This window comes from Chrysemys picta, chromosome 3 (genome assembly GCF_011386835.1).
Source record: "Chrysemys picta bellii isolate R12L10 chromosome 3, ASM1138683v2, whole genome shotgun sequence".
Lineage (NCBI taxonomy): Eukaryota > Metazoa > Chordata > Testudines > Emydidae > Chrysemys > Chrysemys picta.
This window is the reverse complement of record NC_088793.1, coordinates 156,487,846-156,502,544: the sequence shown is the minus strand read 5'-3', so window position 1 is coordinate 156,502,544 and position 14,699 is coordinate 156,487,846. Positions and strand designations below refer to the sequence as shown.

The window sequence follows — 14,699 nt, the reverse complement described above, 5'->3', positions numbered from 1 at the left end:
GACAGTACAGGATTTCCTCACACACTGCCCTGCCAATGTACCTCAGCCTGGATCTGGAGGATCAACTTTAGGAGTTTAAGCTCTATAGTTCATCCAGTCTTTGGCTTTGCCCCTGAGAATTTCAGTTAGTGCCAACTGTGATAGTGGATGTGTTCGTTGTAGGGACAGTTCTCCACTAGAAACTCAACCCATTTGACAACGTTCACCAAGGAGATGTTAGACAACAGTTATTTTACATTACTACCATCAGAGATACAAACTGTTGACCCAGAGATAAAAGTCTCCATATCTCACAATCAAACCCCTCTCATCAATCCTATGATTAAATCTATCCTGCATCAGGAGTTACTGGCAAGGACCCTTCTGTTTGTGCAGCATCCCATTGACTTCAATGAAATCTCATACTGGGTGTATGGGTCCGTGCTAGCAGCTCCTCATGTAGGACTGGGGTAGCTAAGGATTCACTCACATGAATAAGGGTGGAAAATTGAGCCCTTTTTTTCTTCTTCATATTTTCAGCTTTTGTTTTTTTAACACTTTTACATTATAACATTTAAAGGACGCATTGTTTACTTTAAATATAAAACTGTACAAATGCAATTCTTTGACTTTTCTCAAATAAAAAGAAAAATTAGAGCTGAAAAATAGTCTGACAAATGTATTTTAGATGTGACATGATTAACCTGCACAGTTTGCACCCCCGAGTGGTAGAAACCTAGAAATGTAAAAAGTCCTTGTCTAGTTCTGCTTTAAAAAGGAGTTCAAAAAATAAAATGTTCCAATCTTTTCCATATTTCTTGGAAATAATTCTCATGAACACTTTATTTTCTAAGGCAGAAAATGCAATCTGCGCACCATGAATAAAAAAATCCCAAATCAGAATTATTACGCAGTCAGATGTACACCGCTATTTAAATTTTCATAACAAGCCGCGAGCTTGTGAAATAATTTCAAAGGCATTTATTTCCTTCAAAGAGGAACTGTCATACAGGAAAAGCACAGAGATGTATCAGACTAACACTCCCTTTCACTTTATTTTTGTACCTCGTGTTCTAGTCCTTAAAAGTATTCTGTGTTTAGATAATGGCTTGCCCACTCCCAGCCCATCTTCTATTCCCAACTGATCCTTGAGTGAAGTCATCATAAATTACATTTGATTTGTAACATCACATTCAGTTGTACGGTAACAGAGTGTAATGCCAGAAACATGGTTTTTGGACTTCAGTGCAGCAGGGGAAACAGCTGCCTGGAGAAAAATCCTTATCCAGGTACAAATTCTGAAATTATGGAAAGGGAGTGCAGAGAATTACTGTCTAGATTTAAATTGCTCTTACTACAGATGTCCCCTTTTCCTTTTTGCTTCAGTGTGAACAAAATAGACTAATAAAGGTCTGTCTAGTCCAGTACCATGTCTCTCTCAAGAGGAAGCTGTAAAAGAACCCCACATAGCATTTCTTAGGGGAAATTTTCTTCCTGACCCCAGGTGATTAACATGGTGATTGACATAACTCTTGTCATTTTTATCCTAAGTCGTGTAGCACTGCAGGCACAACTGTAATAACAAATGTGAAATCCAGTTTAACCTCAGTAATATATCCTAACATTGAGGTCCATATGTTAACCTATAGCAGTGAGTTCTTAAGGCTAACTTCAGTACTAAACTGCAGTAGTGAAGAAGTCCTACACTGTATATAAATTTAATGTCCTTTAATCCACTCTAAGCGCAAAGTGGAAATCACACATTTTCTCCAAAATTTCATATTCCCAGGTGAGAATTAGAAAACGAATCCTATCTCTAAATATGAGACCATTTAATTAAAATAAAGCCTGTTTAATCAGAATGAGTTTAGAGCTAAAAGTCTTTTAGAACTGGGGACACTGAGGAAAAACAATGGCACTTCTAAAATGTTAACACTGGATTAATGTATTTTTATAAACTAGCTCAGAAAGGGACACTTCACACTTCCACTCAGTTCAGTTTTGCTCCTAGGAGTGGGGCTAGGTCAACATCTTTGCAACTATTGGCTCCCATACACTCCCTTCCACTGAGGGTGACTAAGAATATTGCTTTCTGACCCACCTCCAGGAGAAGCAGATATTCCTTCCTCTAGGACAGGTTTCAGAGTAGCAGCCGTGTTAGTCTGTATCCACAAAAAGAAGAACAGGAGTACTTGTGGCACCTTAGAGACTAACAAATTTATTAGAGCATAAGCTTTCGTGGACTACAGCCCACTTCTTCGGATGCACATAGAATGGAACATATATTGAGGAGATATATATACACACATACAGAGAGCATAAACAGGTGGGAGTTGTCTTACTCTGTATGTGTGTATATATATCTCCTCAATATATGTTTCATTCTATGTGCATCCGAAGAAGTGGGCTGTAGTCCACGAAAGCTTATGCTCTAATAAATTTGTTAGTCTCTAAGGTGCCACAAGTACTCCTGTTCTTCTTCCTCTAGGAAAGTCATGCTTTTTTAAAAGTTTCAGCTGAAAGTGGAGAAGTCAAAAGAAACGGTCTCCCATGTATAGCTTTAACCCTAAACCCTTCACCTCCAAAAATTATTACCTTCTTTTAAAGTAACTGAAGTTGGGATCCAAAACCAGCCCTTTTCCAGCAGTTCTTTATTAGTGAGATAAACACTGGCTGTTTGCCAAGTTCTCATAGATCTGCCTCAGGCACTTCACTACCTGTCTTGTTCTTATTTGACTAATACACCTCTACCTCAATATAACGCTGTCCTCGGGAGCCAAAAAATCTTACTGCGTTATAGGTGAAACCGCGTTATATCGAACTTGGTTTGATCCGCCGGAGTGCGCAGCCCCTCCCCCTCTCCTGGAGCACTGCTTTTCCGCGTTATATCCGAATTAGTGTTATATGGGTCACGTTATATCGGGATAGAGGTGTAATTACTTTTTTGTTGTTTATTGCCTATTCTCACTACACATGCTGTCAATACCATGATTCTCAGAGTGTTCCATTACTGGTTAGAGAGCGTTCATTCTCTGCACATATACTTTCCTCAGGCGATGACCAAATACTGCCAAAGTAGTTAATGTTCAATAGGCAGGGCTTTATGATAATGTGCAATGTCAAAGTACCATCAGCTGCAAAACTGAGGTAAAACAAACAAACATTCTGAGGTCAGAAATTATGCCCCAAACCCTAAGTAGTGCAATACCATTGCACACATCCTTTTTCTGCCTTACCATCATCCTCTCCACTTTTTCTCAAAGACCAGTAACAGTTGCAAACATTTTATGCTGCTTTCTGCCCATAAACTTTAGTTAAAAGTGATGATCATGCCCACTGTATTTATGATAAATGCTTAAAAGTTACATGAACAAATCCTTATTCAGGCCACAGCCCCTCAAAACTCATTCACTTCAGTGGGTGTTTAATTATTAAGAGGCTCTGTTTCAGTGATGCAAGCAGACACAGCAGCCTGGCTAGAGACAGTGGAAAATGGGAACTTCAGCGCTGATATGGCTCCACTATACAAGGGGAGCAGGCTGCAGAGAGACCAAGCAGGGGGCTCCATACGGCAATGAAACATTGGAGTTAGGAGAAAGATTCACTGGCCATTCTATGCATGAGTCAAAACCAGGCACCACAGATGCTACTGCTGTTCTGAGACTGTAGGAGCAGTGCCAAAGCTGCTGCGTGGCCTTCGACAGGGGAACCCATCTCTCCTTATTTCCACAGAGAACCCAAGTCCAAACCCTATTAATTTGGACTGTGAGCAGGGATTGTTGTTTCCTCCTCATAATGTGTGCTATATGAACAGCTCATTTGAGTGACTGGGCATAAATTAATGGCGGCTCTTGACTTTCTTGACAGGTGAGGCACAAATGACAAAATCATTATTTCCACCTGTAGCGACGCGATGACTCACCAGTGGCACCTCCTGCTGGTTATCCTGGGAATTAGCTCTCTTTCCAGCTCCAGAGCGCCCTCTGCAGGCCGGTGTCTCGCCTTTTGCTGGGCCCGAGTCCCTCCTGGACCCCAGTGCCCTTTTCAGGCCGGGGTGCTACCCCCTGGCAGTACCCCCACAAATCTGGGAACCCCCACCCTCTATCCTCACCTCGCTTCAGTCTATGACCACTGCCAGTCCTCAACTAGCATCCGTTCCCTGGGGCAGACTGCAGTGTAAGTGCCACTCATCACCGGCAAGGGGTTTTTTGGACCTGCTGCCTCTGTCTGCCCTCTGCAACCCCAGTGCCTTCTTTGGCCTTTAACAAGGCCTGCAGCCTGGGGGGTGTCTAGGCCGGAGCTCCCCAGCTCCTTGGGCCTTTCCCCAGCCCTGCTCCAGTTTAGGTACTCTGCTCAGCTCCCAGCAGCCATGCCCATCCCTCTTAACACCAAGAGAGAGAGACTGTCTATGGCTTCTGGCTACAGCCCTTTTATAAGGGCCAGCTGGGCCCTCATTAAACTAGCTTCGGCCTGATTGGGGCATGGCCCCCAGCTGAGGCTGCTTTCCCCAATCAGCCCCGCTTTTCCTTCCCTGCCACAGCCCTCTCCCTGGGCTGTTTTAAGCCTTTTAAGGCAGGAGCGGGTGACCACCCCACTGCACCACCTCTGCCCAATGTATAATGTAATAGCTATTGAAAGCTTACCTTATTTATAGTAAAGAAGCAGCAGGTAGACCCAGGGGCTGGAGCCCCTGCTACGTAGGCTGGAGCAGGGGGTGGAGCATGAAGCAGGCCTGGGGCACAGCATCGGCTACTTGTGCACATGCATGAGCCCCACCAAAAGGGGGAGGTGCAGGGCCCATCCCTACCTACTCCCTACAAACCCTCAGCAGCCCAGCCTTAACTGCATCACCTCACCAAGCTGTGGTTACCACAGCAATGCCTTCATAAAGTGACTCCTGGGCATGGTAAGTTGCTACGGTAACAAGGCAGCTTCTTGAGGCACAATTAGCTATACCAAGACTTGAGCCTCATGCAGCACTTTCTTCAAACTTTCTGGTGTTGCATTTCACTACTGGAGAGAGTGAGTCGTGACATTTAAATCAAATCACAATTTGTTCTTAAAACTGCATATGTTTATCAATTACATAAAAAAGAATATGGAAAATGTATTTTGTAGCTTTTGGGAATTCTTGTTTAGGCTGAGCCTCACCTGTCTGGGCTGACGAGCTGGCCCTGGTATAAACTCGGGAGCCACCAATGAGCTGCCTCTCCAGTATGTAATTGCACACATTCATGCTTAAACTCCCATCTATGAATGCCATTTTAAATTCCACCTTGGACAGTACAGACTCTTTATATCCACTTTCACTAGTTATGTTGCTGCTTGTATGAAAGATGGTAACATTTTAAATATATATTTAACACTAACCAAATTTTAATATCTCTTTTATATGCAATCGCAGATGTATTCATTTATTCATATATTCTCTCCCACTTGCTTACCATAGGCAGGTCTTTGAGGATCTGTATTCCATCTCCTGGACCCATGTGTGCTATGTGGTTAAAATTAGTTGGATTAGAAATTAATTTATTTCTCATTTCTGGATCTCGTAGCATCTCCCTGTAAGAGAAAATACTTAGTTTAGATATTTTATACATGACAAAGATGGATATTAAAAAGATCAAATAAATATAGTTTCATTATTTGTTGCTTTAAAATAGAAATTGGTAAATTAAATATTTGGCCATGTTAAACAGAAGGATAACCCTTGCTGATCTATCCCAGCCCCCAGCCTGGGGAAAGGGGGCAGGAAGAAAGGAATGTTGTTTTGCAGGCTAACAGCCCACACCCATGAGAATCAAAATAGTTACTGAGATTCAGAGACTGCACAACCAGTGTGAGCTGAGACAGTACTCAAGAAAAGATGCAGAAGCGGGCTCATTGGTGACTTGGTGCTGCAAAGATGGAGGCAGAGATGAAGGACAGAAGATAAAAGAAGAATTAGAAGAATACTGCACTACCTTTCACATTCTATGGTCAGAATTACTTTAAGAGCTCTCAAAAAATGGCACAGATGCATTCATTTCAGAATTCAAAATAATTTTTTAAATACAAGATAGAACCCCAAGCAACTTGGAAAAGATAAAGGCAAGAACTATGCATTTTAGCACCACCGCCCAACTGTTGTTCCTTTTCTTAGAGCCGAATAGGAAGCAAAGTGGAAAGTCAACCATGTTTTCCAGTGGAAAAGTTGGTAGCAAACAAAAACATTTATTTCTTCAGATGTGTTTTAACTCAGTTGCTGGCAATCTTTTGTGGGCAAAAGGAACTCAGGTGGCCGAAGTGGTCAGTAACATGAAAGTTAGGTTTGATGTGAACTCTAAAGATACTTCTGGACTATTTTGATTGACAGTCCTTTAAAGACATATATATTTCATATACATGTCTTGAAGCACCACCCTCCAGGTGACTTCTCTGTGATTTAGACCATGCTTATGACAGTTCCATAAGACTCATCAGTTAAGTAATACATTCTAAAAAACAGATGCCTTGGAATATTGTTGAGGATGAGATGGTATTGCCCTAAACAATAAAAAGCAGAACCAGAGTCTGAAAGTAATTAATCCATATGCATAGTTAGCAATGTAATCTCCTTTTGTAAAATGTTTATTATAGATCTTTATATATACAGTATATGCACACACACACACATATATATGTATATACAGTATGTGGGGGCATGCATTCCAAATTACAGTAACTGTTTCACACAAATATTTTATTAAAAAAGGAATCAAAGTACTGAAATATTCAGTGCATATTCATATCCAGACTAGTATTAATACAAATTATACATCAAGGATAAACACAATGGTGAAAAGACAAATGTCTGAAAACAACTCTCTCTAACAAATGAAATACTACACTGACATCAGACAGACATTCCTTCAAGGCCTACAGGCATGTACAGAAGACAAGTACAGGTTGAATACCGACCTCCTCTGCTGCATTCTCTCCTCCTCTGGTACTCTGAATGAATAACGACGCTTATTGTTGATGTTTCGAACCATTTGCTTCCGGCTGTTATCTGATGTCTCAGGAACTACCAGTTCATCTCCCTCTAGAAACAACATCAAAAATATCCAAGAGATTGCTTACTTGGTAATTTAATAAACCATTTAGAACAAATAATTTTATTTAGCTTTTGTACCTAAATCATCTGACAGCTGCCCTGTAAGAGAGCATAAAAAGCTGGTGGGTGTTCAGAAGCCCAAATAGGAAAACAGGAAGGTCATGAATAAATTAAAAAATCCTCAATGGTGGATCAAAATATATTGGCTCTCCAGAGTCACACTGGAGGATTCACCCCAGAAGTCACATCCTCTCAGGAAAAAACAGAATGCAAGTTATGTCTAGGCAACCAGAAATACTATGAACAGAACAACAAAGCTTTTAAAAACGTAGTTTAATCAGTAATGGCCTGATTCTGCAACATTTACAACTGAGCAGTCCCACTGCAGTCTCAATGCTAAATATAACTTCACTTTTTCCCCACAAACAGAATACACAGCATGTTTAACCCATGCATATATACACACGCTGAATATTTTCTAATATTGATGAGGTTGCAATTAAATTTGTGCATTCTAGTGCGAGGGAGATCAACGTGTCATGAATAGTGTGTTTCCTTAACAGTTGGAGGCAGAAGGAAGTTCCTTGTGAAAATATGGAGTCTGTCATTGCCAGTAGAAATGTGCTGTGTGGACAACAGGGTACAGTACAGAAAGGAGTGTCCCATGGCTTCATATTTCCTTGCTTTAAGAGTTTGGGGGCAATACAAACTGAAATCCTTTAAAAAGTAGTTTTTGTTTATGGAATAACACTAAACAAGTCAGTTTCACATCACCTTGTCCTTCCTTCAGGTTCCCCATTTCTTGGTTGTTTCATGTACCGGTCTTTCCTCATATGCTAATTTTTAAGGTCTTTAGGACAGGAACTGCCTTTATTACACACATGTACCCTGTCTAGCACAGTGGGCCTTGATGGGGGCTTCTAGGTGCTACAGCAATGCAAATATTGATCAATAATTAAAACAACAACTGGGTAGAAACAGAAAGAAATTGCCTATTACCATAATCATTGGGGAAAAGTCTCCTATTCAGACTACCCAAAATATCTCTTTGTTTCAAACCCTCTTATACTGAATACCCTAAATGCATGGAGAAAATCTATTGTATTATCCAATTTCAATGCCTCTCTCACCTCATTTCTTGGCAAGTTCAGATAACCCCCATTTCCTACCAAGGATAAATAAAACTTCTTTGGATTTATGGGGTATGTCATATGATAACAAGCTCTTCTCAATTTCACAGTAGAGCTGCAAATACGCTCCATTCTCAAAATACCTTTCTATCAATTCTTTCAAATAAGGCACTGTATAATGACAAAGAAAAGTCAATGTCCTTGAAAATCTACAAAATATAGAATTTATTTTCTCCACACCAACAAAATCCACAAGGTTTCATCATACAACTTTATAGCAAAGAAGGTTAGAGCAGCTCAAAAACATTCAGAAGGCCAGAGAAAGGACCTCAGGCCTCACACACTAACTTTCTTTAACTTGCTTAAAATTGCTAGAACATCCTACTTCTGCCAAACATCTGGAAACTCAATGCAAGCTGCTTCTTCATCCATATCTTACTCCAAAGAGACTATTTCTTATGAAACACTCCAATTCTGATATCTTTTGCCACAACTGTGGGAAAGGGGGAGATCTCCCCACCCCCATGCCTAGTCATGTCCAAGTAGAGATTCATAGGTTCATAGATTTTCAGGTCAGAAGGGACCATCATGATTATCTAGTCTGACCTGTGGCATTGCAGGCCACAGAACCTTGCCCACCCACTCCTGTAATAGACCCATAACTTGTGGCTGAGTTACTGAAGTCCTCAAAGCATGATGTTAAGACTTCAAGTTACAGAGAATCCATCATTTACACTAGTTTAAACCAGCAAGTGACCTGTGACCCATACTGCAGAGGAAGACAAAAACCTCCCAGAGTCTCTGCCAATCTGATCTGGGAGAAAATTCCTTCCCGACCCCTAATATGGTGATCAGGTGGACCATGAGCATGTGGGTAAAACCCACCAGCCAGACACCTGGGAAAGCATTCTTGGTAGTAACTCAGAACCCTTCCCATCTAGTGTCCCATCACTGACCATTAGAGATATTTGTTGCTAGCAGTGGCAGATGGGCTACATGCCATTGTGGGCAGTCCCATCATACCATCCCCTCCATAAACTTATCAAGCTCAGTCTTGAAGCCAGTTAGGTTTTTTTCCCCCCCACTGCTCCCCTTGGAAGGCTGTTCCAGAACTTTACTCCTCTGATTGTGGAAACCTTCATCTAATATCAAGCCCAAACTTGTTGATGGCCAGTTTATACCATTTGTTCTTGTGCCAACATTGGCGCTTACCGTAAATAACCCCTCTCCCTCCCTAGTATTTATCTCTCTGATGTATTTATAGAGAACAATTATATCTCCGCTCAGCCTTCTTTTCGTTAGGCTAAACAAGCCAAGTTCTTTGAGTCTCCTCTCATAAGGCAGGTTTTCCATTCCTTGGACGATCCCTAGTAGCCCTTCTCTGCACCTGACCAGTTTGAATTCATCTTTCTTAAACGTGGGAGACCAGAATTGCCCCCAGTATTCCAGACGAGGTCTCACCAGTACCTTGTATAATGGTACTAACTCTTCCCTATCTCTACTGGAAACACTTTGCCTGATGCATCCCCAGTCTGCATTAGCTTTTTTCACAGCTGTATCACACTGGTGGCTCATAATCATCCTGTGATGAACCAATACACCCAGCTCTTTCTCCTCCTCTGTCACTTTCTTCTGATAATTCCTAGTTTATAGTAAAAATTCTTGTTGTTAGTCCCTCAGTTAGTCCCCTTACACTTTGCACTATTAATTTCATCCCATCTCTATTACTCCAGTATTCAAGGTCATCTAGATCTCTTGTACGATATTCTGGTCCTCCTCAGCATTGGCAATACCGCCCAACTTTGTGTCATCCGTAAATTTTATTAGCACACTCTCACTTTTTGTGCCAACGTCAGTAATAAAAATGTTAAATAAGATTGGTCCCAAAACCGATCCCTGAGGAACTCCATCAGTAACCTCCCTCCAACCTGACAGTTCACCTTTCAATATGACCTGTTGTAGTCTCCCTTTTAACCAGCTCCTTTATCCACATTTCAATTCTCATATTAATCCCCATCTTCTCCAATTTAACTATTAATTTCCCAAGTGGAACTGTATCAGATGCTTTACTGAAATTGAGGTAGATTAGATCTACTGCATTTCCTTTGTCTAAAAAATCAGTTATGTCAAAGAAAGAGATCAGATTTTTCTGGCACAATCTATCTTTTGTAAAACCATGTTGTACTTTATCCCAGTTACCATTTACCTCTATGTCCTTAACTACTTTCTCTTTCAAAATTTGTTCCAAGACTTTGCATACAATTGAAGTCAAGCTAACAGGCCTGTAATTTCCTGCATCACTTTTTTCCCTTTCTTAAACATAGGTACTATATTAGCAATTCTCCAGTCATAGGGTATGACCCCTGAGTTTACAGAGTTATTAAATATCCTTGGGCTTGGGCTTGCAATTTTATGTGCCATTTCCCTTAATAGTCTTGGATAGAAATTATCCAGATTTCCCCCCCCCGCCGATTTAGTCCCATTAAGATGTTTAGTTTGACTTCCACCTCGGATGTGCTAATTTCTACTTCCATATTCTTGTTCCCATTAGCCACCCTGCCACTACCCATAAGCTCTTCATTACCCTTATTAAAAATCAAGGCAAAATATTTGTTTAGGTGTTGGGCCATGCCTAGATTATCTTTAATCTGCACCCCATTCTCAGTATTTAGCAGTTCCACTTCTTTCCTTGTTTTCTTTTTATATATATTGCTATACAACCTTTTACTGTTGGTTTTAATTTCCTTTGCAAGGTCCAACTCTATTTGGCTTTTGGCAGCTCTCACTTTATCCCTATACTTTCTGACCTCCAAGAGGTAGCTTTCCTTGCTGATCCCTCCCATCCTCCATTCCTGGTAGGCTTTCTGCTTTCTCTTAATAACCTGTTTGAGATGCTCATCCAGCTTGGTCTGCAATCCTTCCCCACAAATTTTTCCCCTTGCTTGGAATGCAGGCTTCAGATAGCTTCTGCAACTTTGACTTAAAGTAACTCCAAGCCTCCTCCACCTTAAGATCCTTGAGTTCTTCAGTCCAGTCAATTTACATTAATTTTGTAAGGTTTGCCCTTTGAAATTAAGGACCCTCATTGCAGATCTATTTTTGTTTATCCTTCCATTTAATTTAAACAGAATATGATCACTAAAACCAACAACCAACTCTTTGGGATTAGATCTTTAGCAATGTTAACCCAATAACAGGAATCTCACTTTCAAACAAAGCTAAAACTGCTTTTTTGGTTTTGAATATATGGAGCCTACAGACACGTACTATGCATGAATTCATCCAACACCAACCGCGCACTGCCATACTAGGTTTTGCATGTAACTTTGCATATAACTCCTTCTTTCCTGAAGATTAATGGCTGGTTTTATAAAGCATGGTCTATACTAGTACTGAAAAAAATTACAAATCTTAAAGGAGATAAACTTGCAGAATACATGCTGCTTGGCAGCCTTTTTTGGAATATGCTAAGATGTGTAGAGGAGCAAAAAACCTGTTTCGCTCACTTCTCTATGGGGTAGTTTAGCTCCTTATCTAATTCCCAACCCTCATTTAGATCTGCAGATTCTCTGTACATATTCTCACGTATTGTTCCTCTCTACCACTTCTATCTCACTTAGAGTAATTTGCTTGCCAATAATTGGATCTCAATAGATACTTAACTCTCTCTCTCTAGATAATTATATTACTGTTAGTTTAACTTTTAGAGGCCACTAGTGGCTTTTTGGGTGTACAGTTATAAACTTACATACCATTGCAATCATTCCGTTTATTCCGCCTCTTGTGCATTTATATTTTTATACTCACAACAGTAAAATTATTTACTTAAACTAGTTACTCTTTTCTCTCCATGGATCCATTTTATATATTTAACTGAAAAATCTGATTATGATGCTATTGTAACTATTGTTACTATTAATGTAGCATTTGTCACATTCTATTAATGTTCCAATAAAAAGAAAATTAGAAAAAATCCTCACACACCAACAGTAAAAGTACTTTAAAGTAAAAATAACAACAAAAATGTGTCTGAAACTTATATTTTAGCTGATCATTTTTACTGAAGAAAGAAACACAAAAACATCTCATAGCAACCTGCTATAAAGAAGCATAAGACATTGTCAATATTTCAAAGCCAACTCTTTGGCACACAAATGCAGATGGCCTTTGTCAGTATGTTATGAAGAATGGTTCTGCACTGCTTTTTGAGACCAATAGGTTCTGAGTCACAGCGTACAGTTTTTGGGGTGGGGGTTGGATATGTGTAAAAATGATTTAAAGCCAGAATTAGAGAGAACCTTGTGGAAGCCTAAATTTTCCCTATTGTATTTTTAGAAATCATTTTTTGGAGGGAATGGATTTTGGATTTTAACAGTTTTTTAGTTGCTGTAATCCTCTACTTTATCACCAATAAATTAAAGACCACAGCTAGGATCGTGGCATTATGATCTGAACACACCAATACAGAAGAACCAAATTTTGAGGTAAAACGTAATCATGGATTTTCCAAATATTTAAGCTGATGAACCTAGTCTTTTGGTGGGCTCTAACCTCTATTTTCTAATCTCTTTAAAGTTAAGTTTAAAAAAAATCATACTCTTCATTGCAAGTTTGAAAAGATAAAAGGTTCAACCTAACTAAAGTAGGCTTTTATACCTCTCCAAATCATTGTAGTGTCTCAGTGCCTGGTTTGCTTCCAAGTCAATAAATACAGATGGGTTTGAAATATAATAATCCACAACTCAAATATCCAGGTCACACTTGCAAGGTGCTATTTCAAAAGAAGCAATAGCAGTAGTAAAATCTGCTCTCTCTTACTTACCTGCCATCTTATTTTTGAAATATATTAATCTAATTGTCTCCAGTCCTAAAAGGTTTAGTGATCCTTCTGTATTCAATGGTCGTACCTGAAACAATTGAAAACAAATATCTTAATAATAAATCATATTTATATAGTGCCTCTCATCTTGAAAGATCCCATAGAGCATTACAGACTGTATAAAACAAGCATTACTGAGATACAGCCATCAGAGGTGGACTGGGGGGAGCCAACTGGTGCAGAGTATATAGCACAACAGTAGCATAAAAGAAATGTTGGCCAATGGTGCATGGGAAATCTCTGCTCTTGTGAGGAATGACAATGCGTCTTTAATGATCACCCAATACAGAAACAATCCTGGTTTTTAAGGCTTTATCTAAGTAACTTGCCCACAGTAAATTGCATAAAACAATTTATTTAACCAAATGATGGAGGACTAAAGTCCCAGGATTCAAACATATGGTTCTGCAATGAGTCTAGTTTTTTTCAGACCTTAAGCATAGAGAGCACTAAGACACACCTCTGTCAGGGCATTAGCATCATGTCTTGATGACGCTTTTGCAACTTGATGATATTGTGTGGCAGTGTCACGACACAGATTTTTGCAGTTTCACATTTCAAAAGCTGAAAACCATTTCTCACTATATTTAGACTGTATATTCTATTCAAAAATAAAATCTTTATCAAATCACCATCTTTGAGTCTCCCACATGCAGCAGCTCCCATCTTGCTGAAAAGTGGCTTCATTTGTTACACTACCATTCTGCGTTTACCAGTAATCAAAGATTATAAATTTCACCTTGATAAGCAGGAATGAAATGTTTTGGCTGCTCAAAACTGGAGTAACACACTGGTCAATCAAGCCCAATGTGTGACAAACAGTTTTCAACGCTTGAACATTTGAATACAGAAAAATATAGTATTTAGTAATGAAGTGACTGTTTTCTCCCAGCAAAAATATTTTCTTTGCTATGTTATGTTGTATTTTTGCAACAAAAATATTTCCTCCTTATCACTGATGTAGGACCAGTGCTCCAAAAAGCATTTTAGCTCTAGTAGTATTTGTGCTGGTCCCACCAAAGTGTTTCTAACCATACCTGATTATAACATCCTGAAATTCCAAGCAGGGCAAGACTTGTACAGATCTTTTCGATCTGTAACATCTATTAGGTTATGGCAATAACACAGAAATAATCAGTTTCTATTACATTAATATTCTATAATAAAACCAACAAATGCAAGAGACTTTCCTGGGTATTGATTCACCACTCATTTATCTGCAATGATGAAATTGTAGCCAAAGCAGACAGCAGCACATTAATCTTTCTATTAGCAGCTCCTTTCAGTTCAAGTATATTCTTTAATGATGTCCCATATCCCAGCTGCTATCAACTTTTTATACACATTTGTTAGGAGTATCGTAGCCTGGCCAAACTGCTTTGCTGCCCAAGGATAGTTACCTTCTTGAGTGGAATAGTCTGAATCCATTCCATGGAGTTCACATCAAAGATATCGACCGCATTTTCACTATACACTGAGAGGTATGGTGCATTGTAACCTGAGAGGGAAGGATTGAATACACTGTCATATGCATTTAGCCAACACAGGATTCATAGCATAGAATTTCTTAATGATAGTTTAACTGCATTCAATGAAATATACTCCAAGTATTACTGATACTTCTGAGAACACTGGG

At 39.6% G+C, this 14,699-nt stretch overlaps 1 protein-coding gene and 1 long non-coding RNA gene across 14 annotated transcripts in view; one reads left to right on the top strand and one right to left on the bottom strand.

The window, feature by feature from the left end:
• CDC42BPA (CDC42 binding protein kinase alpha) overlaps positions 1-14,699 on the bottom strand; it is a 326,251-nt gene that overhangs the window by 16,788 nt on the left and 294,764 nt on the right. For all 13 annotated transcript variants that reach the window (XM_042848545.2, XM_065590558.1, XM_042848542.2 and 10 more), the window contains 4 exons: positions 14,464-14,561; positions 13,007-13,091; positions 6,919-7,042; positions 5,424-5,541 (listed from right to left, as the gene is read on the bottom strand). In XM_042848545.2, the coding sequence (XP_042704479.1) occupies positions 5,424-5,541; positions 6,919-7,042; positions 13,007-13,091; positions 14,464-14,561 (425 nt within the window). The remainder of the gene's footprint in view (positions 1-5,423; positions 5,542-6,918; positions 7,043-13,006; positions 13,092-14,463; positions 14,562-14,699) is intronic.
• LOC135982675 (uncharacterized) lies at positions 1,978-2,550 on the top strand. The gene is made up of 2 exons (XR_010600189.1): positions 1,978-2,116; positions 2,473-2,550. It is a non-coding gene; the product is annotated as an uncharacterized LOC135982675 (long non-coding RNA).